Here is a 25,644-nt window from a genome sequence, read left to right on the forward strand (position 1 = left end):
CCCTTCCATTTTCTCAAAGGGCAAGGTTTTGCACAGATTATTTTGATCTCTTTGGATAGATATAAGATTTTGAGTTCCAAGCTGACCTGAGAATAGAAGTAATGAAAAAAAATATTGCTTGGGTTGACCCCAAGGGAATTTTGGTTTGCTCTTCCCGCAAAACAAAAAAATAAATGCTCATGCGTAACATTTTCTTCTCTCCTTTTGTCATTAACAGATATAATATGGATTTAGGAATAAGTAAATAAATACTTGATTTATCAGAAAAGCCTATAAACCTTACACAATTTGATTTTTAATCTTTCTAAAAAGATCTTTCAACTTTTTTTTTTCTTAATAAATTAACACAAGGTACATTGACAAAAGGAATGGAATTTTTACCTAAACATGTATTTTGCTTAAAGTTGTCAAAAGTAATATGCTGATGTATGTAAATTCTTGTATTCAGTCAGAACTGATCTGACAAAAATCTCCCAAATGTGTTAAATCTGCATTTCCTCTGTGGGAAAAAATAAATTTGAATCAAAACATCACACTCATTTCTCCTATGAAAAATTATTTCACTGGCTAATGTATAGTCTTTTGTTAGTGGTAAATAAGCAAGGAAGATGTGAATGTCACTTTGTTGAAAGAGAGAGATTATTTGGGATATGACAATAAAGAAATTCAACCAGAGGTGACTATTTTTATGAACACTCATCCATTACACTGACATTTGTTGAAAAGCTGAAACATCACAATAAGCAGACTAAATATCAGGTTGCATAAGATATATTAACTTTTCTGATAGAGCAAATACAAATCTATCTCTATACCTGTGTTATCTTTGTTACTGAAAGAGGGAGAAAAATATCACTATTTAACAAGAAGAATACGTAAAGATTGCTTTCCTCTCCCAATACCAGGGAAATTAATCTAAATAAGCTAAAAAGAATATATGCTTGTCATTTGACCAGTGCTGGTAATAACAATGACACAGATTCAGTCACAAGGTAACATCAGGGGCACAATATATTTAGAGCCTAGAACTGCAACTGTCAGCATTAATCTATTAAATCCAGGATGATTTTAACAAATGTAGCTGGCTTTGCCAGTTCCTTGCAGAAACATGTTTTCACCTAATTAAAAGTAGCTCTCCCACTAGCCCATAAATAACTCAGCTCTGGAAACTTTTCCACTGACTACAGTGCAGCACTACACACTTGTGATTATGTGCTGAAGGAATCACAAGTTCTGAGGTGGTTGTGCTCATACTTTGATTCAGCAGGTAGGTGGCTGTGTGCCCCTGTCAGCACAGAAATGTGTTTGTCTACAACTCAGAAGTCAATCTGCAGCTATGTGGCGTGGTGGCACCAAACTAATACCATAAGGTGAGTTTTCCCTCCTGTGTGCATCCATGGCTTACATAAAGCTAGAAGGAAAATAAGGAACAAGTTTCTTTCTCTTGCTCCTCAGTAGAGTTTGTGAAAGTAAGAAGTGTGTGTGGATATAAAGCAAATATTGCAAAATTGCATTTTGAAATGAGAAAAAAAGAACCCTTGCAAAGAGAAAAATAAAGGTATTTTGGAAGTAGCAAACAGAAAAAAAAAAGCTCATGTGGTGACAAAAATCCCAGAAAAACTAAAAGAGAAGCTAAATTTAAAAAGAAATGTAAGCGGTGTGAACCCATATGCAGATCAAAGCCAGCCCAGAGTTGAGAACTTGGCTGTGAAATATCCAAATCTAAGGATCTCTAGTGTATGGGAGCAGATTGAAAAGAGCAATCTCATGAGGAGAATGAGTCAGTTGCACTGTGAAGTAAAGAAATTCTCAAATTGAATACTGAGGATATCCTTCCTAGACAGAGCAAAAAAACAGCCTTGGGAACCAAATAAATGTAACAGAAGTGAGAGGAAAGAAGAATGATGAAAAAAGGGAAGGAAAGGGATGGGATCGGCATTGTAGGAGAACATAATACATGTCTCCATATGGAGCAAAAGGGCTTGGAAAAACCCCTCTGGGTGTGGGAAAGCTCCTTCTGCTGGGGAATGCTGTGCCCACCCTGCTGCTGAAAAGTCCCTGGAACAGATGGCACAGTGTGGGGCAGGTGACTGAGATGAAAAGTTCATAACCAAAGCTTTACTTTAGGTTTGGCAATTTAATGCTGGTTCTGTTCCTTTCTTTCCTACAGAGTGTCTTCTACACAACACTGGCCTCAACCAGGAACAGCTGCTGAGGGCAGAGGGAAGCTCTCAGTAATGCCACTTTCTTGCCTTTGTTCTTGTACAGAATTTGGGAAAGGGTTTGGAGGTAACCAGGATGCCGTGGGTGGATTGCCCTGCATTTGAGAACTCAGGGACCAAACCTCAATAAAGAAAAAGCCTCCTGGGGAACACTGTGAGGACAAATTCAAAGCCATTTCATCTACCTGTGGAAATGAAGGAATGGAAAGCAGAATACAATAGTCTTAATAGAACAGATGCAAAAGAGAATGGGAAATGGACACCATGAAAAATCAGGAAGGGAAAGTAACCAAATTAAATCAGGGAGAAAGTGGAAGCAAGGACTGACACCATGAAAAGTATAGGGATTGTGCCTCATGTCTTCCTTCCCCACCCTCACCAGCTCACTAATGGAGCACGTTCTGATTCCTTTTTTTTCACTATTTCTGACACAATAATGCCCCAGACTTACTCAACATTTCATGCATATGCAGAGTTAAGCCCAGCCTCACGAATCATTCACTATACCCACTCTCCCTTCTGTGGCAAGGATGAAAAACCAGCTTACATGTTTGAAGTTCCTGAATGGCACAAACTGGACAATGTCTCGAAGCACAGGCTCGCCCTTGGGGGACCTCAGGATGCCGTCATCGCCGTCCAGCATCTGCATGTCACTGAAATCAGCGTTGCCCACGCCGACGATGATGACGGACATGGGGAGGTGGGAGGCGTGGACGATGGCCTCTCTGGTGTCAGCCATGTCTGTGATGACGCCATCCGTCAGGATCAGCAGGATGAAGTATTGCTGAAGGTGTTGGACAACAAGTGAAAAATTATGTCATTAGTTAATAGTCCAAAACTGCTTTATCTTTTAAGTTAAAAACTATAAAATTATTTCTGGTAACTCACTCATGGACCTTTTTAGAGACAAAAGAACCTTTATATTGACTACATAGAATTTTCCGTTCCAAGCTCTTTGGCTACTAATTTCTTCTCTGCAGAGTAAAGGGGTCCCTGAGGAGAGCAAGGCAGGAATATATCCATCTTCATACTCTTCGTACAGAGCCCCAAAGAGAGGTTTTCTCATTCTCTAGTGGACAGCAAGCAACTTGGTGAGCTTGTAATTTCTATCCCAAATCTCCAAAGCCCACTGAACTGGGAGCATGAGCTGTGACATGGTAATGGTGAAGAGTGGCCCTTACTTGGATCCTCTATTAATTGTTGGGCAGCTGGAGTAATTTATAAGAAATTTATAGTGCATTAATAGGAAAAATGAACAAATCAAACAAATCATAGGATTTGATCACTCTGCATGAGCAATACCAACACATTAAACATTAATAATATTTATGTGTATACAGTGGTATAAACTCAAAGTGTTCCAATCATCTTGTTCTGCCACAAATAAAACAAAACACACAGGGAGAAAATTTCTTCTTGAACATTCATACTATAAATTGTTTTTCAGATAGAAAGGGGGGAAGCTTAGGTATAGAATGAAGGAACTTATTCAGTAAGGCATATTAGATCAGAAACAGCACTGGGAATACAGTGAGCCACCTCAGGATTAGGTGGGTATGGAAACTCAAACATGGAAATTCCCCACTTTAGGACTGGGACCCTGGGACCCTAAACACCATCAAAGTTCTGGAAACAACAGTGGAATCATAGAATGATTTGGACTGGAAGGGACCTTAAAGATCATCTAGGCTGAACAGATGATGAAGCAGGGACAAGTTTCACGAGACCAGGTTGCTCAGAGCTCCATCCAACCTGTCCTTGAACACTTCCAGGGATGGGGTAACCTTAGCTTCTCCAGGCAACCTGTTCCAGTGTCTCACCACTCTCACAGTAAAGAATATTTTTTCTAATATCTAATCTAAAGTTGTTCTCTTTTAGTTTGAAGCCATTACCATTTGTTTTGTCACTACATGCTCTTGTAAATATCAGTCACAAGCCCAGACTCAAGAACAGAAATATTTGGCAACTGCTGCCCTAATAGGACTTAAAAAAGGCCCTGCACGTGAAGAAAGCTTAGACTAAGCTCTAGGCCAGGTGATCATGCACATGCCTGTGTAAAGATTCTGTTCTGTACTTAGCACTTTTTGTGCTGCAGTACACAATATCTCTCCTACATCCTTTACTCCTTTTCAGCACTGCTCTTGTAAATGGCTCAGACCTACTCACTCACATATTCCCTCGATTTCTCTTGTTCTCCCTTTCTCCCATTCTGTCTTCAAGGCAGGATCAAAATAAACTTAAAGCATCTCAAGGGTGTACATTTAAAATGTGATCTATATGTAAGTGTTTTAGCCCAAAAAATCTGTCCTGGGGTTTTTATCAGGTGCCGGCTAACAGATTTGACTTCCAATTTGTAAAAGGCACAAATCACTTCATCAGTAATAACAAGCTGAAAATTGTATTCTTACCATTTTCAAATTAATAGTTGGAAAATTTCCCTAGGTGAACAGAAAAATTTTAGTACAGCCTGTGCAGAAGACAAAATTGGATAGTCTGAATTGGGAATCATTTGAACTCATCTCGTGGTACAACCAAGACTTTTAGGGCTTCAATGCTCAATTTTTGTAACCTTAGCAGTGCCATTTCTATTTCCACAGTGAAGAACTGGGTGTGCTACAATGAAACAGCACTAAAAGCAGGAAATAGATCAGTGGGGAAAGACTTTAAGCTGTGACAACCAAAGCTAGAAAGACCGGATACACTGTTCCAGCTGACATGGGTTAAAGCTGCCTTCTTTGAAGGCAGATGATAAAAACTGTGAAGGCATAATCTGCATTTCAAGGCCTTGATGGCCTACAAGAGATCCATCATAAGAAAAGAAAAAAAGGCAAACACAGGTTTTTTTTTTCCCCTTACTGAGGCCTCCTTGGTGTTGGTCTCCTCTGATGCAGATTTTGCCACTTTCTGGATGATGGGAGCAATGTTTGTTGGTCCGTACAGCTGCAGCTTGGGAAGGCAACTCTGATAAGCTTCCACAACACCTTGTATTCCTGGCATGAAAAACCAAAAAAAAGAAAAAGAAACGTGGAGCACATTGCCTATACCAGGCTTGTTCAAAATGTAAATAAAAAGTGGGTTCTTAATGAAGAAATTAAAATACTACATGATAAGCAAGGATTGGAATCTTAAGATAATTTCCAGGAATCTGTGTCTAGCCGTTTTAAATCTACTTTTTAATATATAATTATTATACCATGCTTCTCCTTCCCAGCAGCTTTTAATATCTACTTTTCAGGTATGAGCTTGCAATGCCATAGCTTCCATTCTTCTTGGTTTAAGATATGATAGCTCCCTGATCAACATCTAAGATTCATGATGAAAATCTAAACACACATTAAGAAACACTTCAACAATATTTTTGTTTATCATAGCTGTTGCTAACAAATTTGTCCTTTGTACTTATGCCCTAAAGCTGTTAAGGAATTCAACACATCTTTTCACTCTCCTGTGCTAAGAAAATAATTTCTCAGGGTTAATTTGCATAATCACTCATAGGTTGAATTTGACTATGACCAAAAGCTGTGAAACCTTGGAAGAAACAGCAGGATGCTTTGCAGCCTACAGAAAAATGAGCTTCAGCTGAGAAATTTTGATGGAGAACTAGCTATTTTTGGCTTTTTCATTTCAGGATATATAGTCAGACCAGAGAGCAAAGACTTCTTTGCTGACACACTTGACAGATCACAGAATGGAAATTGGTATTTTCAATCATTGAGAAGAAGGATTTCTCGAAGTGATGCACATTAGCCTCCCCATTCAGAACTCCCAGCTTACCAGCCCTAAAGGATTAGAGGTCTAATGTTGGAAAGAAAGCGATAGACTGAAAAGCTTTGCAAAGGATGCTGAAGAATGAAATGGCTTTGGTAAGATCCTAAGCCACTTTCAGTTTCCACAGAGACTCTCTCACTCATGAGATTTTTTTACCCAACCATATTTACAGGATAGATGGGTGTAGACTTTTTGCTAACAAATGACAGGGAGTTGTAATTGTTTTACAATAACACACATACACTCCTATGAAAAAGTGGTGGAGAACAGAGTTTTCTCTTTTTAGAGCCAGCTACAGATACATTTTTCGATTGCAGTGCCAAAAAAAAAAAGTTCCAAACAAAACAACTTGCTCCAATTATAGTTGCATTGGTTGAAATGTAAAGTAGTGTTACAAAATGTCCCTTGGTAATTCCAGTGACTAAATTACATATTGCAAAACTGACCTTTTGGTAACTCCCAATTTTAAACTTGCTAAGGATTTCATTACATATACATAATGATGTTGCATGAAGGCCTCATAAATCTTCCCTAAGATGATGACAAGATACACCCTACCTTTCTTCTTATGCAGTAAAATAATGTAAGATAAACCTTACTCCCTGCATTCCAAAGAGATTGTATTGTTCATGTCAGAAAGTTGCTCTCATCTTAGAAAGAGACACATTCTGGAAACATAATTTCTTTTTTGATTTCTCAGATTAATACATTTTAGAGATATCTACTGTCCATCCAATCCCAACTCAACAGGATATGTGAATGGATTACTTTGTAGCTTGATGTTCTTGTACTCCTTTATCTTAGGCACATGTGCATTTTTTTTCACAATTCAACTCCTTACATTTTTATTTGGAATCCACTTTAAGCATCTCAAATGAAATACAGTGTGTGCATACATATATGGGTTTAAGACAGATGTGTAGAAGCAGTCATTCAGACTAAAGGTTTTTCCCTACTTTCTTCTTCAGATAATAAACTAAGTATTAATTATAAGACTATAAAAATAACATACTATAAATATACTAAATATAAGAATATAAATACTAAAATTTTCAAGAATGGAAATGGTAACAGGTGAGGATATCCATAGTTTATGAATTCCAGTGCTCTTCATCTCAATATACAGTCCCTGTATGTAGAGAGATGCTTCACACTACCTTGAGCTAGGAAAAACTCTACTTCCACAGATAAAAGGATTTCATTCCTCAATGGCAAAATAGACCCATACTTTTAATATTGCATCCAACTGCTGTTTCTTTGTTTAAAACAAGATACTCTTAAGCAATTTTACTTTATTTTCTGGCAAGTATGCCAGATATTACAAGGTAAAATAGTGAAATCACTAAGCACTTTATCTTCTCACTCTTGCATCCTTTCTCCACATGACTTGCTGATGTTACTGTTCTCTGTGACACCTAATAACAATGAGAGCATCTAGAAAACATCACACAACAAACAAGCACCCATGACAGGCAGATGAGCAAGCTGCAGCAGATAATTAAACAACACATTTTCTGGTTTCTCTCCACTTCTTGCTTTCACCCAGGTGGATATTATTAAAAAAGGTATCCTTTAAGACAAACAGTGCTTTTAATATCTTGCAGATACAGGTGCAAATGCTGCAAAATTTCTTTCCTGGCATTCTTTCATGTTGCAATGACTTTTTTATGTTTTCTTAGGCCTAGAACTCCTTTCAGACAATGGGCTAATTTATCAGATAACTGACTCTTATGCAAAGATACAAACAAATTTTAAATTATTAAGTGACATAAGCAAAGCCTCATAGAGCAGCTCCTTCCTGGTTTTTCTATCCCCTTTCATTTCCATTGTTGCATTTAGTTTTAGACACAGATTGTGGTTTGGATAGTAAATCCTTGCTTAGAGAGGGTTTGTCTGTCTAAACTCTGCTGCTGGCACCACCTAGATGTGGCAGCCTTTTCAATCAATAAAAATCATTATATAACAATGCCAGTGTGGTAAAAGAGTTAGCCTTGAACTCAAAAGAAGCAGCAAGTGTGGGGGATAAAAATAAGTGTTCTTTGCATGGACTGCTAGAGCTTTTCTCTGTAGTTTGCAGAGGGTCAGAAATATCCTGCAGCTAGATTGAGAAACAAAGCTCTATTTGAACACTAAACACATAATTATGTTATCACCTAATGCTGACCCCTGTTAACTGTTTTAATGACACATTATTAAATATGACAGTCCAGATGAAATTCTGAGGACTCTTTTGCTTCCCCACCCCATCCCCACACTGAAGTCTCACATCAGGCTGGTTTACAAGCTTACAGGCACTTCTAGATGCATACATGTAACTCCTGCTTCTTTTGACTCCTTAAAAGCAATGTAAAAAGCTGTGTGAGCATATCAGGCAGCTGTAGGACTTATGCCCAATTGCATTTCAAGCACATGACCTGCAAAGGCTGGGGCAGTCCAACAATTCAAGTGCAATAACAAAGCAGGAATGCCCACTGAACCAAAACCAGGTCTTGCATTTAAGATGTATGAACTCTGAATTCTTTTAATGTCTCTTTTCCTTGAATTGCTTGTCTTCTTTTCTTTTCCTCACTTCATTTCTCTGCATCTTAGTTCTCATCCTGAACAAGTTTGCAGCCCATGCCCAAAAGAAAGCCACTAATAAGCCTGAGAAGGGCTAAAAGGAGCAGCTAGAAAATTTGAACAGGAAGAGCATTTTGAAATACCCAGTTCAGTATTTGGATGGAAGCAGAAGGTTAAGGGAGAATAACAACCTGTGGATTGTAAAGAGCAATGATCACCCAAGCAAGACTCTTAATTGTTACTGGATTTAGAGGTCATTTTCCTGTTATTGTCTTTTACAAAATATGTGAATTGTGTCAGGAGATTTTAAACTGCAGATCTCACTTGCAATACAAGACATAGAGCAACATCTGCTACATAAATCTGGCCTCTGATTACCAAGGATTAATGACTGTTGGTAGAACACACCAATATCTTACACTGTAGCCTCCTGCTGCATTTGCTCTCAGAAAAGGAGGTTTCTTTCCACCACAGTAGTCATCAGCTGCCTCCCTGCCCTTGACTTGCAGCAGGCTACACGTCTGGTCAAAGAGTTGGCTCTAAACTGAGGGAATTTTTGATCACAGAGCTTCATAGCTTGCTTTTTCATATCCTGTCCTTCATAGTAGCACAACCTATGATGTTGAGGTAGCTGAAGATTTTAAATTAGTCTAGTTCTCAGAAATGTAAGTGATTCCAGGAAGTCCAAGTGCTGAATGTCCACCAACTTTTCAGGAAATTATTATATGGCACTTTCCAAGATTTCTAAAGTCAAGCTCAATGGTTTGGAGTCTGTCAGGTCTCCAGATCCTAGCTGCCCTCTTTAATAAAACCACTTTGAATAATACTCAGGTGATGCAATAAAAAATGCACATTTTTTTGCGCACAGCAAAACTATGGCAGTCTGTCCTACTGTGAGCATTACCTGCACATTCTGGGTTGTCTTCATTGAAATTGATTGCAAAGTCATGAGAGACCTGCAGATAAATGGAAAGAAAAGAAGACTGTTGTCAGAAAAATTATTCCAAGAAGACTTGTGGTTAAACACTCTTGACATTTTTTCTGTGCTAAACTGGAGACCTTTCAAGCTTTCAGCCATTAAGCGTGAAATACAGTCCCAGCTGGAGCTCCCTGCAGAGCCAAAGCAGCAAAACTGGAATCAAATTTGTCAATAACAACAAAAACAACAAAACAAAGCAAAACAAGGCACGTAGAAAACCCACCCAAATACATTAAAAAATCATATAAACATGGTGTAAGGATTGGGCTATCAATGCTGGGCACAGAAGAGGAATCTATTGCTGAGGCCATTTAAATGCCAGCTCTCCCTAGCTCAGCATCTCAGACTGCAGGAGGAGAACACAGGTTGTGATACAGCAGTGAATGCAGAAACTCAGCTCACTTCTGCATCCCAACCTCACTGTGTGAACAGTTCACCTTCTAAGGCCAAGGAGCACTGGGAAAGTAATTCTATGGAGAAATCAATGATCCACTGTGCAATAGTAGTGAAAAAGTGTAAGGAGTTGAAGTTGGTTAAAATGTTACATCACTCTGGGGCATAATAAATAAATAAAAAAAATCCTGAAGACTCTTTGGTTTTCCTTCCATGTGGTGAATATTCCAATCTCTCTCTCTCTCTCTGTCTCTCAATCTGTCTATCATTAAATCCTACAGAGCTGTTTTTTAAAAGAACTCACTGTGAATACAACAAAGTAGCTGATTTTCTAACAAAACAAAGTATTTTGTCTTTGGTCCCCTGGGAAAATAATTCAAGAGTTTCGTATGTTTAAATAATGCTAGGCACTGTAAGTCTCCCATTCCAGAATTCCTCTTTAAGTTTTATTCTTGCCTGCATTTTTCTTTTTCATTTCTTTTTTCATTTCTTTTTACCTCTTTCTTTCATCACTGAAAAGTCTTAATTCCTTTTAATCTCTTTGGCTCTGAAGCCCAGCCTCTTAAATCTGTTTGTCTTATTTTTTCTTGAATGAAAAAGCTCAGATTTTGTCTCACAATGCATAATGTGTGAATATACATATATGTTTATATATATATATATATATATGTACATGCATTTGTATATGTATATGTATATTTGACTTGCAAAAAGTGGCTGAGTTTAGCAGGTAATTTGCATAATTTAAAGTTGAATTTAAGTGTGTCATCCTAGATTTAAGAAGGCATTTATATAACTGCAGTTTTACACATGTAATGCTTTATAGATCTCTGTAGGATCTTCAAAAGTGCCAACAGTCCTAGTGATATGGAAAGAAACCTCCTGTACAATGGAACCAGGATTATTTGCAGGAAGAGATTTATTTTTTTGTATGTTGCTGTTCCATTTGCTAGTTTAGATGTCTCCATACAGCAGGATATGGAAATTGGTCTATGACTAATGGTCCCATAGATGAAATTTGTGATTGCAGAGAAGTTTCTGTGAAAGTGCAGTGGTGTAAGTTGACTAATTACAGCCAAAGAGAGTTCTTCATAGAGAAATGGAATTTCCCCATCATGTGCTATTCTTGTTTACCACAATGATGCCTGCCATTATTAAGAGGTTAAATAAAGCAGTACTTCTACCATGATGAGAAAGAATTGAGGCAAAACTTCACTGACAAGTCTGCAGTTGCCTCTGTCAAGCATTCAGCATGCCTGCACCAAGCATCAGTCTTAGAGAGGGTTTTACATAGTCCATTCAGTCTATCCTTCTTGGCCATGGAAGATAATGCAGGAAGTCACTGTTTCTGTTCCTCACTGAGCAGCACAGAAGATCAGGGCTGCCAGATACACTTGAGAGGTGCTCAGAGCCCTTCTGCCTGGCTGCTCTGGGTGTCTCTCAGTGCACTTTGCCCAGCTGCTATCTGCCAGTCTCACAACCAGCTGCAGGCCTAAGGTAATTGCATCTGTCAAAACCTGTTACGGGAGTTTTCTCATTGATATTTTTTGTTGTTCATTAGCCTTTCTCTTTCCTTTAGGGTTTCTGTATTTTGCATTAACTGTGTTAGAAAAGCAAAAAGGATGGTAATGCATGTTTATGTATTGCAGACTGATTCTTCCAACACTGTGCCTCTTCAGTGATTTTATTTCTTTATTCCAAATGCATTTGAAATGATACCTAAAGGAAAATACAAATCTTTTCAAAAGCTATGAATACAGTATTTCAATCTCACATGCAAGCATGGTTTGGTTGCTTTTGTTGCCATACCTCTTTCAGAATCACATAATGCAAACAATTTATCTGGTTCAGAGCTTTGGGACCCAGGCTATTATTTAACAGGCCAAGAAGGAAAGCCCAAGTCTAGTCAGTGTGCACAATGATCCAAAAAATAATACTGTCTGAGCATCAGCTGCTATCCTCCTAAAGCAAATGGCCCTCATACATTGTCATCCTGATTCACAGAGCAGTGTTAAAATGTACCCCGAAGGCAGCACAGGAAACACAATGAATGTGCAGAAGCATTGGCTTGTTTCCTATGCTCTTTGAGTAATATATCACAATTTAAACAAGATTTAAGTACAATGTGGAGGAGAGAAAATCTTTGAGCAGCTCAGTGATGGTTCACAAACAGGAAATCATCATTCAAGGCAAGGCAACAGCACATATGTTTTAAGCAGAGCTTCTCCAAATGCTCAGATTTCATCCCCCTCTCTGTTAAGCAAAGCCAAGTGTGCTTCAACCTGCCCCTTTGCTGTCTTCCCTGTGGTGTCCAGAACTCAAGTGTCCAAACCAGCAGAGACTTCAGACTTATACTATGTACTGAAGGCCTTACTAAACTTGGGCTGCTACCTGATAGGACTCCATGTAAAGCTCATCCATGTCAAAAAGTGGTTTGGATCAGACATTCAATGCTTTTGCTTTCTAAACAGTGCAAAGTGATGAGTTTCCCTCCTTTTTTATCTTTTTTTTCTTTTTCTCTTTTTTTTTTCTTTTTCTAATTAAACATGCAAGGGCTTTGTGACTGAAGGGCAAACCATACTGATGACATAGAACAAAAAGCTGGTATACTCAATGGCATCTTTCTGATATTGAATGACACAGCCCTTGAGTGACACTCCCAGAACTGATAATTGAATGACAAAAAGGAGGCAAAAGTTTGAACACTTAAGATGCTGAAGACTGAGAAATCCTCAGTGGAAACAAGAAGACACTGGGCTGCTCAGAAGCAGGCATGTTTATATAATTTACTAGGATGGTTTGTATTGTGGATTGATCTATCAGCCAGGAAATCCTGGAATGTGTCAAGTCACACAAATACAGAATGGCTGCATTACATCAGTACCTGGCACAGAGTTGCAGAGCACAGTCTGTGGTGGAAGTCAGCCTCACATCAAGGAATGTCCTCACAAAACCCTGAGTGTTTTGTGACTGGACTAAGTTTATGCAACCCTGGACTAAGTTTCAAATATGAAGCTGACCCTCTGCTCAGCCCTCCTCTCTTAACATTGCTCCATAAAATCAATCCATAAAAGGGAAGGAGAGAGAAATGCTGGCATGCAGAGCTGATTACATGGGATCAGCCTGGTGTTGCTTGGGCTGCTGCACAGAACTGCACTCAAAGCCTGCAGCTAAAGACGTTCACTTGCACTTGTATGAATCTTTTGCCTCTGCAGGGCTCCAGATACATTCTTTAGCAGATACCATCATGGATGTGGCATTATTAAACTACTACTAGGAACTTCCTACACCAGGAACACACTATTTCACAGGCAATTTCTTCAAGGTTTTTAACAAGCAAATTAACTAGCCCTACCGTACATTATGATATAGATTACAGTAACAGTCTTTCTGAGGATTTAACAATTAAATAGACAGTACAGAATAGTTTTGCTAAGACAAGTTATAGAAATGTTGTTTTTTACCACTGTATAATGCTTCCTCCACTGTCTGTACATTTACAGTGACAAACACCTGCAGTTTTCCTTCAATGTGATAGCACCCATGAGACTCTTGGAAGAATTATAACAATATTTCCACATGCTTTTGGCCACTTTTGTAGAAAAAATGACATTGATTTAACATAGCATAACATCCCTCATATTGGGATGCAATGAAATTCATTCTCATAGCATGGCCCTTGCTGGAAATGTTTCTAATTTAGGCTGAAAGAAAAGGAGAATTTCCTAGTTGATAAGAATTTTTGAGATTTCTTAAAAATATATTTTATGAATTCAGACAGAGACCTCAAATCACAAAAAAATCCTATTTTGGAATCTGAAAAATAATAAATCCCCCAACACTGATAAAGCAAATTGCTGGAAAGCTTTTGAACTGTGCAAAGGCATTTTATTTAAGTTTCATTGAAACTTGTTATTCTAGTTTGGCCTACACATTTTTTAAACTCCTTTAACTGAATTTCTATTTTTTAAAATAAGAAGCTATGGTTTTTATTTTCAAATGATGAATATGGATGCCTGAATTCTGAAAATTAATAATACTTTTCCCCCCCTCTCTAAATTGTTGAATTCATTGAAATTAACCTTCATGTCCCAAACAGCTCCAGCTTTTCTCTGTGGTGATGGTACTAGGACTGTTTGACAAACAATGTGACAAATTCAGATTTCTAGGAATGCTTTCTTAATAATTTTAATAGAAATTGTAAAAAAATCCATGAACAATAGATGCATACAAGTGTAAATGCCAAAATGCACTATGTTGGACACTTATCTGTGAATGAATTGAATGCTATTAAACTACTGTCATTCAGAAAACTAAATATGAAATGCCTGCATATTTTGCAAAAGCTTAAGACACTAATGAATTTCAAGTACTTTTGGTCAAAAGCTATTATTTTCAGAATGCTCATTAATCAAACAGCTTGGGAGCTGGAAAGCTTGTGTTTCTCGCTAAGATACATTATACATATTTCTGCTTGGCAAAGCTGGGCCACTTATTTCCCTTTATACTTCATTTTTGTACATGCTGCCCAAGTTTCCATGTCTAAATCCAACTTGCATGGATAAGGAGACTAATTCTGTTTTGTCCCTTGGTCTGCTACACATCCTTTTTTTGTCAGGTTTGCTTATATTTTAGCCAGTGCAGGAATCATAAAGACCAGAGCACTTCTCAAATCCCTCAGCTGTCCAACAAACCAGTGCAGGTTAGGGCTGTAAAGATGCTGCCCTGTGTCTGTAACTGCAGTGAGTTTGTCTCCAGCACACATTCACAGCAGAAGCAGGCAATGAAGCTTTCACTAAAAATACAGAAACAAACTGGAAGTTGTTTAGTATCTATTCAGGTGTCAGCTGCAGTTCTCCTTTAGGGAACAGGCCTTCATTAATGACAATCCACCTGTCATGGGGCTGACACAATTTGAACTTGCTTTTCATTTTAACAGTAGGTTTTGTGCTGCTGTGTGGTTTTTCATCTCCTTTGAGTCCTGCCTGCTAAGAAGTCAGTGTATGTGGTTTGCTTTCTTTCCTCCTCTTCACTGTGACCTTTCACAGCCATGTCTGAGTCCATATTATCTACCACCATTTCACTTTACATCAGACTTCTCAGATGCTTCCTTTCATTGCAAAAAAAAACAACCCAAAACCACCAAAACAAAAAAAAATTCTGGAAGCTTGTATGATAGAAACTCACCCTCCAGGGAAATATTTCTCTCAGAGCTTTACTTAGATCAAGGAACAGGGTGATGTGTTTGTCAGGTCTTGGTGGAAGAAGCTGATATTGTTGAATATTAGATGAAAGATCTCTAGACTGATGAAGAATGATGTATATGGCATGTCCTGCTTCCTTCACTTCCACAGATTCCTTATGCCACTAAGAAACTGCTGGTTTTCTACTAACAGCTGAAGTGTGTCATTTGGAGATGAACTGAGGGAAAAAAATGTCAACACAACATAGCAGTGTGCTCTTGAAATGGAAATTCTGTAGAAAACATATATAAAAACAAGATTTAAAGGGGTAGAACATCAAGAGATTTATGAAGAGCCTGAAGAGATAGAAACTGATATTGCTGATAGGTTATTTAGGTTGTATGGGGGCTCCGTGGTTACTTAGGAACTCTTGGCAGTGGGAGTAATTTCTTCCATAGCCCTTGTTCAATTTGTTGTCTACTGAAAGAAATAAAAGACCAGATGCTGGAGTGCAGAGACCAACACGCTATGAGCAGGTTATCACTTCATTAGGACTGGAGCCTTGAAAACAGACCCTCTAAATTAATGGGAAGCTGATTTATCCACATGATGGGGTCAGAACTTAGAAGTTCTCATATGATTCAACTTAAATTTGAAGATGTAAAATTGTTACAGTAGTGGCACTGCTCTCCTTTAGTAAAACAAATGTATGGTATGTATGATTTGTAGTGCCTGTGACTGAAAACATGAAAAGCTCATTTGAATAGCACCAGATCTGCACTGTTGCTGTGGTGTCTAGCATGTTAGCACATTTTTGCAGCAGGAAATAAAAGGTTAAGGAAGAAACTTGGCAGCACTTTTTTCCTTCAGTCTCTGTTACTTTTAATTTTACCTATTTCTTCTCCATTTCCTATGCATCCTTGCTATCTTCCACATCAAAAACTGATCATTGTTGGCTTTGAATTTACTTTATACCAGTGTAGACTAAATTACTGAAGGATTTTCAGATTTATTGGTCTTGATTTAATAATGCATCATGATGAAGGTGACCTTTCACTCTTGAAGGACGTATCTTTGAATTCAGAAGAGCAGTCAAAGCCAAGCAGGGGCCCAGAAGTATTGATATGATTTATTTTAAGAAGCCAGGTACTTTCATGGACTGTGTAGAGTATTACAGGGAGGGACTGAACTATGGCACAGATGACTGGTAACTCCTCCTGCAGTTCCAGCTGGATGTGCCCATGATAGACACCAAGCTGATTATTGGTCCCCAACTGTGGCACAGAAGAGTTTGTACCCTGCAATGTGGTTCTTGCCTTCTTCAAAATTTTATTATGTTTGAGAGCTGATGTCATGTCATTTTGTCTTTGTCACTTTTTGTCACAAGTTTCCATAGCAGAAATTAAAGATGTTGTTCCGGGCCTTCAGCTGCATCTCCATTTACTTTGGGATTTGTTTTATTTAGTCACACATATGTAATCCACAAGAAAGCAGCCCCATCTTCTGAAGTTTACCCTTACTTTTCCTGAACTTTGCAAAATCTGAAGGTCCTGAGTCCCATTCATTTTCTTGCTTGGAGAAGTTAGCAACAGACAGACTGTTGAGGAAAGCTCATGCTACAGGATAAGACTCCTCATTCATTCATGGACTACTAAGTTCAGTGCAATTCTCTGAGTTTCTTAAGGGCATTTGTCAGGAAATTATCCAAACGCTAATTCTGCCAAAGCAGAAAACCAATTGATGTTTGTGATTGCCACAGACCCCTGAAGTTACTTTCTGGCAAGACATCTGTTTTCCAGCTAGCACCTGAAATGTGCTCTCACAATCAGGTGAGAAGGATGATACTGGAGTCTAACAAAACTGCTATGTTGCCAACAGGTTCATGTGACCTGAAGCATCAGTGCTACCAGCTGATTATTTTGGCTGAGAAGAGCAGCTTTGTGCTGGGATCTTTATCTGTTCCAGGAAACCACTGAAAAGACTTCAGCTGACACAGTAACACCTTCCTTCAAGCAGTCCTTAGATAAGGATGACTCCCCATGACTGGAAAAGTTGTAAGTTTTCCCCCATGCACCAGTGGTCACCTCGCAGATGCTGGAACAACCAGACCCTGACACACTACCTTAAATAACAGTGATGATTTTCAGCTGCTGCAGTAGGAACAAGCATACAACAGACACAGATGTTCTGAGCTCATAATATCACATTAAAATATATATCAAAGCCCTGGAAGACATCTCTGACTTGGGAAAGCACTAACATTGGTGTTACCCTTAAGGAACAAAGCAAGGCAAAACACCTTGCCAGGCACAGACCAGCTGAGAAAGCAATGTTGTTAAAACATACATGAACTTACCTTAGACATCTGTTTGCATGACATGTATCAAATTTCCTGCACATCACTACTGTCATTCTTCTGCAGGTATCAAGCCTACAAGCCGTGAGGAACGCACTGGTGCATTTTTGTTCATCTGCTGACTTATGCCTTACAAACAGAATGCACACAATCCCTCTCAGAAATTCTTACCTGGCTAGTGTTCACCTCCCTACCTCAGCCACAGCCCAGAGACACAACCAGAGCAGGGCACACAGGGACACTGGGTGAAGTCTGCATGATTAGATGGCTGATACTTCTCCTTTTCAGACAGTACCTGGGTTGCAGATTGCCCACCAAGATTTTGGTTACTTATCTATGCAGAACTACTCTTCTGCCCACACAACCTCTGTGAAACAAAGGATTTGAATTTCTCCTTATTTTTTCTTGGGCCTTTCTTTTTGGGTGGATGCTCCTTCTTTTACTTCACTGTCTTCACTCCAAGCCTACCAGATGGCATATTTATGCTCACAGTTGCAGCATCACTGCAGATCACTTTTAAAATTTTTTGTTGTTGTTTTTGTTTTTATTTTTGTTTAGTTTTTGGGTTTTTTTTGTTTATAAATACCACTTCTCTCTAGCATGGCTACATGCTCTTGTATTTCTCTTCCTGGTAGAGAAATATAAGAACATTGTTGACTCAATGACTGTGTCCGCCATGACACGGAATTTTGCCAAATTCTTCTCAAGTCTTTATTTTCAGGAAGATGTTTGGCAAGGGATGCTCAAAACATCATTTCTCCTCTTACCATCCACTAACAAAACTTTTCCAATACCATAAAATATTTTGGGTATCATCAAACAATTATTTTAAGTCTAGCCCTCTCTGATTACTGGTTTCACTGAGGGATCACTGGATGAGAAAGCCAGATGGAAGAAAACAAGCAGAGTAGCTGTTCCTGTTTGCCACTGCCTTGCCTTTCATCATTTCTCCCTTATTTTGTGTCTCATAACTCAAGGAAATTAGAAAATTACACTTAGGCACCTACTTTGTATTCTGGGGGTATTCTTGCTCCAAATCCAAAGGCTGGGAACATTTTGTCACTGGAAAAGAATGAAAAAAATTTAAGAGTGCCCATAGAGAAATATTGTTACAATAAACATTTATTCTTCTGTATGCATTCATGAGAAATGCAAAGCCTTACAACAGCACAAAAATGGCTTTTAAGTCAAGTGATGGCAGAGTGGAAGGGTACTGGATTGGAGAAGTAGGGTTGTGTACTGAACAGATTGGGGGAGTTTGTTATGGAAGAGTTTTCAGTTGAGCTCCTAGTATTTTTGGGCAGTTAAAATCACTTGGAGAATATTGAGAGATCAGGATGTCTTGTGCTTCCCCCGCAAATGCAATAACAAGTCTGTATTACCCACTCTTTTGCATTACCTGCTGAAACAAGACAGTTTGTTGACTGAAGAGCCTGCAACAACATTTATTTCATATAAATATGGATGTGCTCCCCCAGCTCAGAAAACGAGTCTAGTGAAGATATGACTCATATTAAAAGTGTTTACAAATTTGGGTTCTTACAGTTGTCCAGTTGCTCAAAAGGCAATTTCTAAAATATCAGAAAGGGGCAATTTCATGGTCCCAAGCCTGCTGGTTCTGTAAAGCTTTCCACCTGCATCTTTAGTAGTTCCTCTAAAACATGAGATTATTTTAACTAAGCTTAGATTGACTGATAACCTGCCAAAATGCCTTGGCATGGTCAGTTTGCTTTCAGACACTACAGTGAGGTTATTTTACCCCAGTTAGACATGCAGGAGAAAAAATACCTGATTCAGAGAACCTGGAGACTTCAAAGCTGTTAATACCCTTTCAGAAATGCAATAATGTCTCACACAGCCCACATGCTGTCAAGCTGCCTCTTCCCAGATGGCAAAGTGGAAAACAACAAGCTGCAAGGAATGTCTTGTCCCTGAGTCAGCAAAGCACTTGATCATACACTTGAGGTTAACAATTCACTCAAACATATGCTTAATTCCAGACATATCCTGAAGTCTCACTGATGTCACTGAACTGTACTCCAGTCCTCTGATGAATCAGACTAAGTTTACCCTAGTCTACTTACAGTGTTTCACGGCCCTTGGAAAAGTTGAATTCCAACTACTATGATTGGAACTTTTAAAAATTCCCAGGAGAGGCTAGCAGCTTCAATATTTTTGGTGTAGTTCAAGAGATGGCCACTCCAAGTATCAACTGAACAATTCACATCCCAGACAGACTCCAAAAAGATATTAGCACCCATTAAAGCTGCTCAGTTCTTTTGTCTGGCATAGGCTGTTAAAGGCACCATGATATTTCAAATACAACCTAAAGAAAAATTTAAAATAAAGCAGAACTGTGTCCCCTCTGCTGCATAAATCTTGGGAGCACAGTTCTGTGTACCATATGTTACACCATGGATCTTGGAAAGGAAGACTAACATCATTTGCACGGTAATGAAACATTTTTTTCCCAAGAGATGTCAGAAATGAAGTGGCTGCTGACATTCTATGCTAACCACCTGCTGATAGCATTCTCTTTGATTAAACACTCCTGGAAGAGGGAAAGCCCTTACAAATGGATGCAGGGAATTCAGGCACACTTTGAGGGCAAGAAAGAAGAAATCATTAGAAAAGAATCTGAAAGGGGGGAAAAAAAAAATCAATCTTGTTTTACATAAATGATTAAGCATGGCTGGATTAGAAAATCAAACTCTTTGGAGCTGTAGTTAATTGATTTGGGGCAAGAACAAACAAAGACTAAAAAAGAATTTTACTTAGAATTTTACTTAGGTTGAACATAAGTGCCTAAGTTCAATGCTGGCAGCAGTTATACAACTGGGAGATGCCTGAACCCATCCAGTGCCTGAATTCCACTGCAGTGTTTCTGGAGTGTAAACAAGTGTAGGCACTCTTGTATCTACAGCTCCATCTTCTGCTCTGCAGCAATAAGTCATACCTCCAGCAGCCTGGATTCTCCTTCTGGTGGCGAACCTCCCACATTCCCAGTCACACAGTGGCACAGCCCCCACTGTTATTCTGCACCCAGAATACCTTACCTCCACAGTCAGGACACTTGTCTTCATGTTTGAACCTCCCACATCTCCTTTTTGAGTAAGTGCAGCCATTACATTGTGAAAGAGTGAAGCAGGATCATGTAGCCCCTCAGGATGGGGCTCCATATGGCTGCTTTTTAGAGTGTCCTGGGGTCTTCTGTGCTTAGTACTTTCTGTTGTCTCAGCCAGAATAGCTTCAGACTCTCATTAGGTAGCTCACCAGAATTTAGGTCCATACCTCTGGTAATCTGATTCAAGCTGCTGGGACCAAGAAATTAACTCTCACGTGCTACTGGAGCTTGATTTTTAAGGTAAGAAGGGAAACTTTTGACACTCATGACATCCCTTGCATAAAAAAGATCATAATGTCATTCCCTGACCACACCTCAAAAATTGCAGCTGATAGCTTTCAGAATAAAAATAAAATTCAAATCTATGTATTTAAATGTATTCCCCTTCTATCACACAAAACAAGGTGTTTAGCAATATTTACTCTTTAGTAAATGAGCAGTTTAATGGCTGAGTGGTGTTTTACGATATAACATCCTATAGTCTTCCCATCCACCCTTCACTTGATCATACGAGAAACAAATCCCACAGCTGAGCCTGCTGCCCTCATTCTGCTCATCCTGCACTACCGAGACACAGCAGGGAAAAAATGACCCAGAAGGGCAGACAAGAATTCTCTCACTTCCAGGATAATCCTTTTGTGGTGTGACAGAGCCGCTCTAAAAGGCCCGGGGATATCAGGGCAGCACGCAGAAGAAAGCAGAGCAGCTTCCCAGCTTCTGGAAGCTATGTCAAGGGTTAGGCCATTCAGGGACTTAAACTGCAGTCAGAAAATGAAAAGAAGATTTTTCTCCTGCCTCAGGGGTGAATCACATGCATCAGAGACTCCAGCCCTGTTTCCCAGCCTGGCATTTCAGTAGGAAAGGGATTTGCTCTAATGACTTTTCTTTGTAATTGAAACTCACTCGAAAGAAGAAAAGTGAGAACCAGTTTCCTTTGCCTTCATAGTGCTTGCTCAGACATTTGGGTGTCATTTATAGTAGGAAACAGGCCTGCAACCCTGGTTGAAGCAATGGGACATAGCCACAGACATGATCTGTGAGCACCCTCTCTGGTGCAGCACTGGCTTCTGCCAACCAGAACCCCCAGAGACCTCCCAGGGACAGTGCTGGGTCTGATGCCTCAGACCAAACCTCAGGGCTTTGGCTTTTGTATTTTTCAGATTCTGTGCTGCTTTGGTGTGTAGTTCTGAGCTTCATGTTGGGGGATGGTAAGCTCTCTTCACAGAGTGGGTGGACAAAGCAATTCTCACTCTAGCTGGGGACCAAGGACAACTGATCCAAATCTCAGACCCAAGAGCATAAACAACGGTGGAATGAAGAGAGAAAAACAAGAAGGATGGGGCTTCATAATCTAAAGCTATAATTGGACAGTTAACTCCAATATGCTGATGGACCAGAACTTATGAAAGTGAGAGACCTCGTGATTGGTTGTCCATTTTGGGCTCATCTTGGGTGTAGCCCTGGCTGGGCTCTTGTACTGCCCAAGGTGTATCCATTGAGGCCTTTTAATAAATACCTACTTTATTCTTTAATTCGGTCCAGCCTCTGCTCTAGGTCAGCCTTCACAAAGCATCAGGTCCAGCTGTGCTTGACACTGCTCCCAAATGCAGTTTGGGCATCACCAGTTTGTGCTGGGAGGAAGAAAGCTGAGACACAAGGACATGGGCAGTGTCATGTCCTTGGCCTCAGGCAACCTCAGGAACTTTGACTTGTTTTGTTTAAAGGTGGCCAGAGTGTCCTTGGCACACAAAAGGAAACTGCCTGCACTGTCCTGCTGGAGGCAGACTGATAAAGGGAAAGAACAGGAGAGAAACATGCAACTGGAAAAAAAAGCTGGTTCTACAGAACCTGAAATTTACAGAATCAAGTAAGAAAAAGAGGACTGTGACTTGGCAGAATGTTTACAAAATTACTCTGTCACATCTACTTCACCTTTTATAAATTCTTTGTTCTATATAGGTTCCCTTGAAAATTTAAATGTGGCATAACTTTCAAAAAGCTGAAGTACTTGACATGAAGATCAAAAAAGCAACAGCATCATAATATGAATTTTATACCCAGTAATTTAAGGACCATGAGTAGTCATGGAAGCATAGATGTATATGACTTCTGATACTTTTTCAGTCAAACATGCATATATTACTGAACCCAAGACTAAGCAGTCTATGGCATTGCTTAAAATGTTGAAATATTTCAAATGATTTCTGTATTTTCTTTGGAACTGCTGTTAATCCCTGTAAGCTGTTATGATTCACAATTTACTGGCATCAAGCCCTTGTCAGATAAGTACTTAATAATATACTCAGAAACATGATTCATTCATATGCTTTAGAAAAGAAACAATTCAGTTTGTAGTCTTCCAGTCACCCTGAAAGAAAAATCAGGGAGAGGGTTCAGATTCAGTGTTCATATTGATCAATGTAAATTAATGCACACAGAAATTAATTGTCAGGGCTCCAAGACTGCAGTGTTCTGAACAGAAATACAACCAGCTAGAAAAAAGTTTGTCAGTAACCTCAAATATAGCATAACACAATAGCAGAAAATAATATCTGAAAATATCCCATATTGTCCTTTTGAGACATTGCTCAGTTTTAAACACCCATCCTTCAAGCTATCTACTGGAAGCAGAGCAAGAGCAATGACAAATCAAAACACTAATAGGGGCAGAGAGAAGAGAGATTTCAGTGAGCTGTACTGCACCTACAGGAAAAGAGATGAATAGAGGTAATATTACGGTTTTGTAAATCTGTAAAAGGGATACAGATAATGATCCTATTTTCTATTTCACTAGGAAGTCCAGTGAAAGGGGCTACTGGAAGGAAAGAAATACGCTTATTATAAAGAGACAAAATAAAGAACATTTCAAAATCCTGTCTCATTAACCACTGGTACCTTCTGACACAGAGTATCGTTGAAATCAGGATATTACATTTATTCTGAAAAAGATTTGCTATTCCTATTAATGAGACGGAGAAAACTCTTCCACTAGGTAAAATTAATTAGTCAGACACTAAAGACGTTTTGCAACCTCCTCAGAAGCCCCACGGACAGATGATGCTTGAGATATTCAGCAGTGCAGCAATTCCTGGATTCAAAAAGGTTGCCAGGACTATGCTCTCTGAAAATCAGTTGCTTTTAAAGATCAAAATTTGGAATCAGGGTTCTTAATTGTATGGAGAAAAAAGGCCTAAACCATTCTATATTAACTCTGAATTTATTAAATCTGAAAGATTAACTCCCAGCTAGCCACTTGCACAACTTGTTCTGGATTAATTTTATTGGTTCCCATTAAAGCCCAATGGTATGTAGCTGTAGCTGTCCTTAAGTTTATTCTCCTGAATCCAATGCAGCATTCGTATGGATGCTACTTAACTGACCTTGGAGACCATCAGCATGAAAATCTGCTCACTCTATGCTGGAACAACACAGTAGCACAAGCAGTACTAATGATGCAGTGGATGGGGGGAAGGAAAAAACATGGAGTGAGGAGAGAGAAACACTAAGAGCTCACTTTTAGTCGCAAATACCTGAGAATCTGAAATTTACAGCTTGCAAGGAGAATACCAGACTTGAATCCCTGGATATTAAGCTGTCACTTGTAATTTTGGTCTTAGGTCAGATCAGAACTACCAGGGAGATATTTTAAAAGTATTGGAGGCAGCAAAATCAATTATTATGCCTTTCATTTTCAATTCCGGTCTTAAAAGAATAAACTGTTGATCTGCTCTACTTGACATACTTTTTAATGACAAAATCAGATAATTTTCCTCTGTTAGTAAGAAATTTCAAATTGACAAAATTAAAAAGGGAGGTGTGCAACACATGTAATTAAAAAAGGTGTGAATGTGAGGAGAGAAAGAAGGAGGGGAAAGGGGCATGGAAAGAGGAAGGGGGAGAACAGCTCAGAAAAGGTAAAGATAGAAGAGAAAACAGCAAACAGCACAAACAAAATAGAGTTATCTCTAAACTCAATTAAAATTGTAATCTTTCATGTTCAGGGAGTGAACTGGAAGACTACAAACTGAATTGTTTCTTTTCTAAAGCATATGAATGAATCATGTTCTGAGTATATTATTTAGTACTTATCTGACAAGGGCTTGATGCCAGTAAATTGTGAATCATAACAGCTTACAGGGATTAACAGCAGTTCCAAAGAAAATACAGAATACAGAAATCATTTGAAATATTTAAACATTTTCAGCTCCCGCTTTGCAAGCAGAGCTGGGCAAATAAAGGACATGATCTGGCATGGGGGTTGGTCCCTTGCAACCCAAGCCATTCCATGATTCTATGATCAAATAGGGCTAAATAAAACCCTTTCAGTTGAAGGGACCAGAGCCCATTCATTTCACCACTTGCACTCTTGCACAGCCACCTGTGCTCCTCCAGGATGCAGAGCCAGGCTTTGGTCCAGCTCTCAGCCTGCCCCAGTCAGAGCCAGAAAAACCACAGGAGTCCAGCAGTAGCAGTGTTTTCACCCACTGACCTGGATTCTTCCCTAAGGGGCTGCTCCTCTGTCACCACATATTCACTGTGTGGTTTCATGTCTGGTTTCCTACAACCACATCCCTGGTTTTGGCCAGGTTACTGCGTGTTGCACCAAGTTTGCTCTGTGCCTAACACAGCTTGGCATTCAGTCCATAATGCACAGTGATTTCCAGTGGAGTAGCAAGGATGATAATCATATATCTTGGTCACAAAAGAGGTCTGGGAGCGTGCAAATCAGTGGTAAATCACTGCTACAGTACATCATCGTCTGGGCTCTCACAGAGATGCAGCGTCATTGGGTGCAAAACCCTGACATTAAAATTCACTCACTGTCCTTAATTACAGCTCTCAGGCACCTTAGGGGAGCTAGAATCTGCTGAATACTGAGAAATAGATGCTGTCATGTAACTGTGTTTCAAAAATATGAAGCAATGCCTGTCTCACCTGAGGGAGAAATAGTTAATGAAGCAGGGGAATACAAATTCCCTGAAGCTAACCACCAAAAGGCATCAACTCATGATGCAAATCCAGGTACAATGGATTTAAACTTGCCCTTGTTAACATTAAAG

The 25,644-nt window shown here is 39.2% G+C and overlaps 1 protein-coding gene across 2 annotated transcripts in view; it reads right to left on the reverse strand.

Moving 5' to 3' along the window:
• CPNE4 (copine 4) overlaps window positions 1-25,644 on the reverse strand; it is a 228,598-nt gene that overhangs the window by 4,245 nt on the left and 198,709 nt on the right. For both annotated transcript variants that reach the window (XM_054273332.1, XM_054273331.1), the window contains 4 exons: window positions 18,468-18,522; window positions 9,454-9,505; window positions 5,079-5,212; window positions 2,770-3,006 (listed from right to left, as the gene is read on the reverse strand). In XM_054273332.1, coding sequence (XP_054129307.1) covers window positions 2,770-3,006; window positions 5,079-5,212; window positions 9,454-9,505; window positions 18,468-18,522 — 478 coding nt within the window. The remainder of the gene's footprint in view (window positions 1-2,769; window positions 3,007-5,078; window positions 5,213-9,453; window positions 9,506-18,467; window positions 18,523-25,644) is intronic.

Source organism: Melozone crissalis, unplaced genomic scaffold, assembly GCF_028551555.1.
Source record: "Melozone crissalis strain CALT ecotype California unplaced genomic scaffold, PUWL_Pcris_2 ptg000016l_1, whole genome shotgun sequence".
Lineage (NCBI taxonomy): Eukaryota > Metazoa > Chordata > Aves > Passeriformes > Passerellidae > Melozone > Melozone crissalis.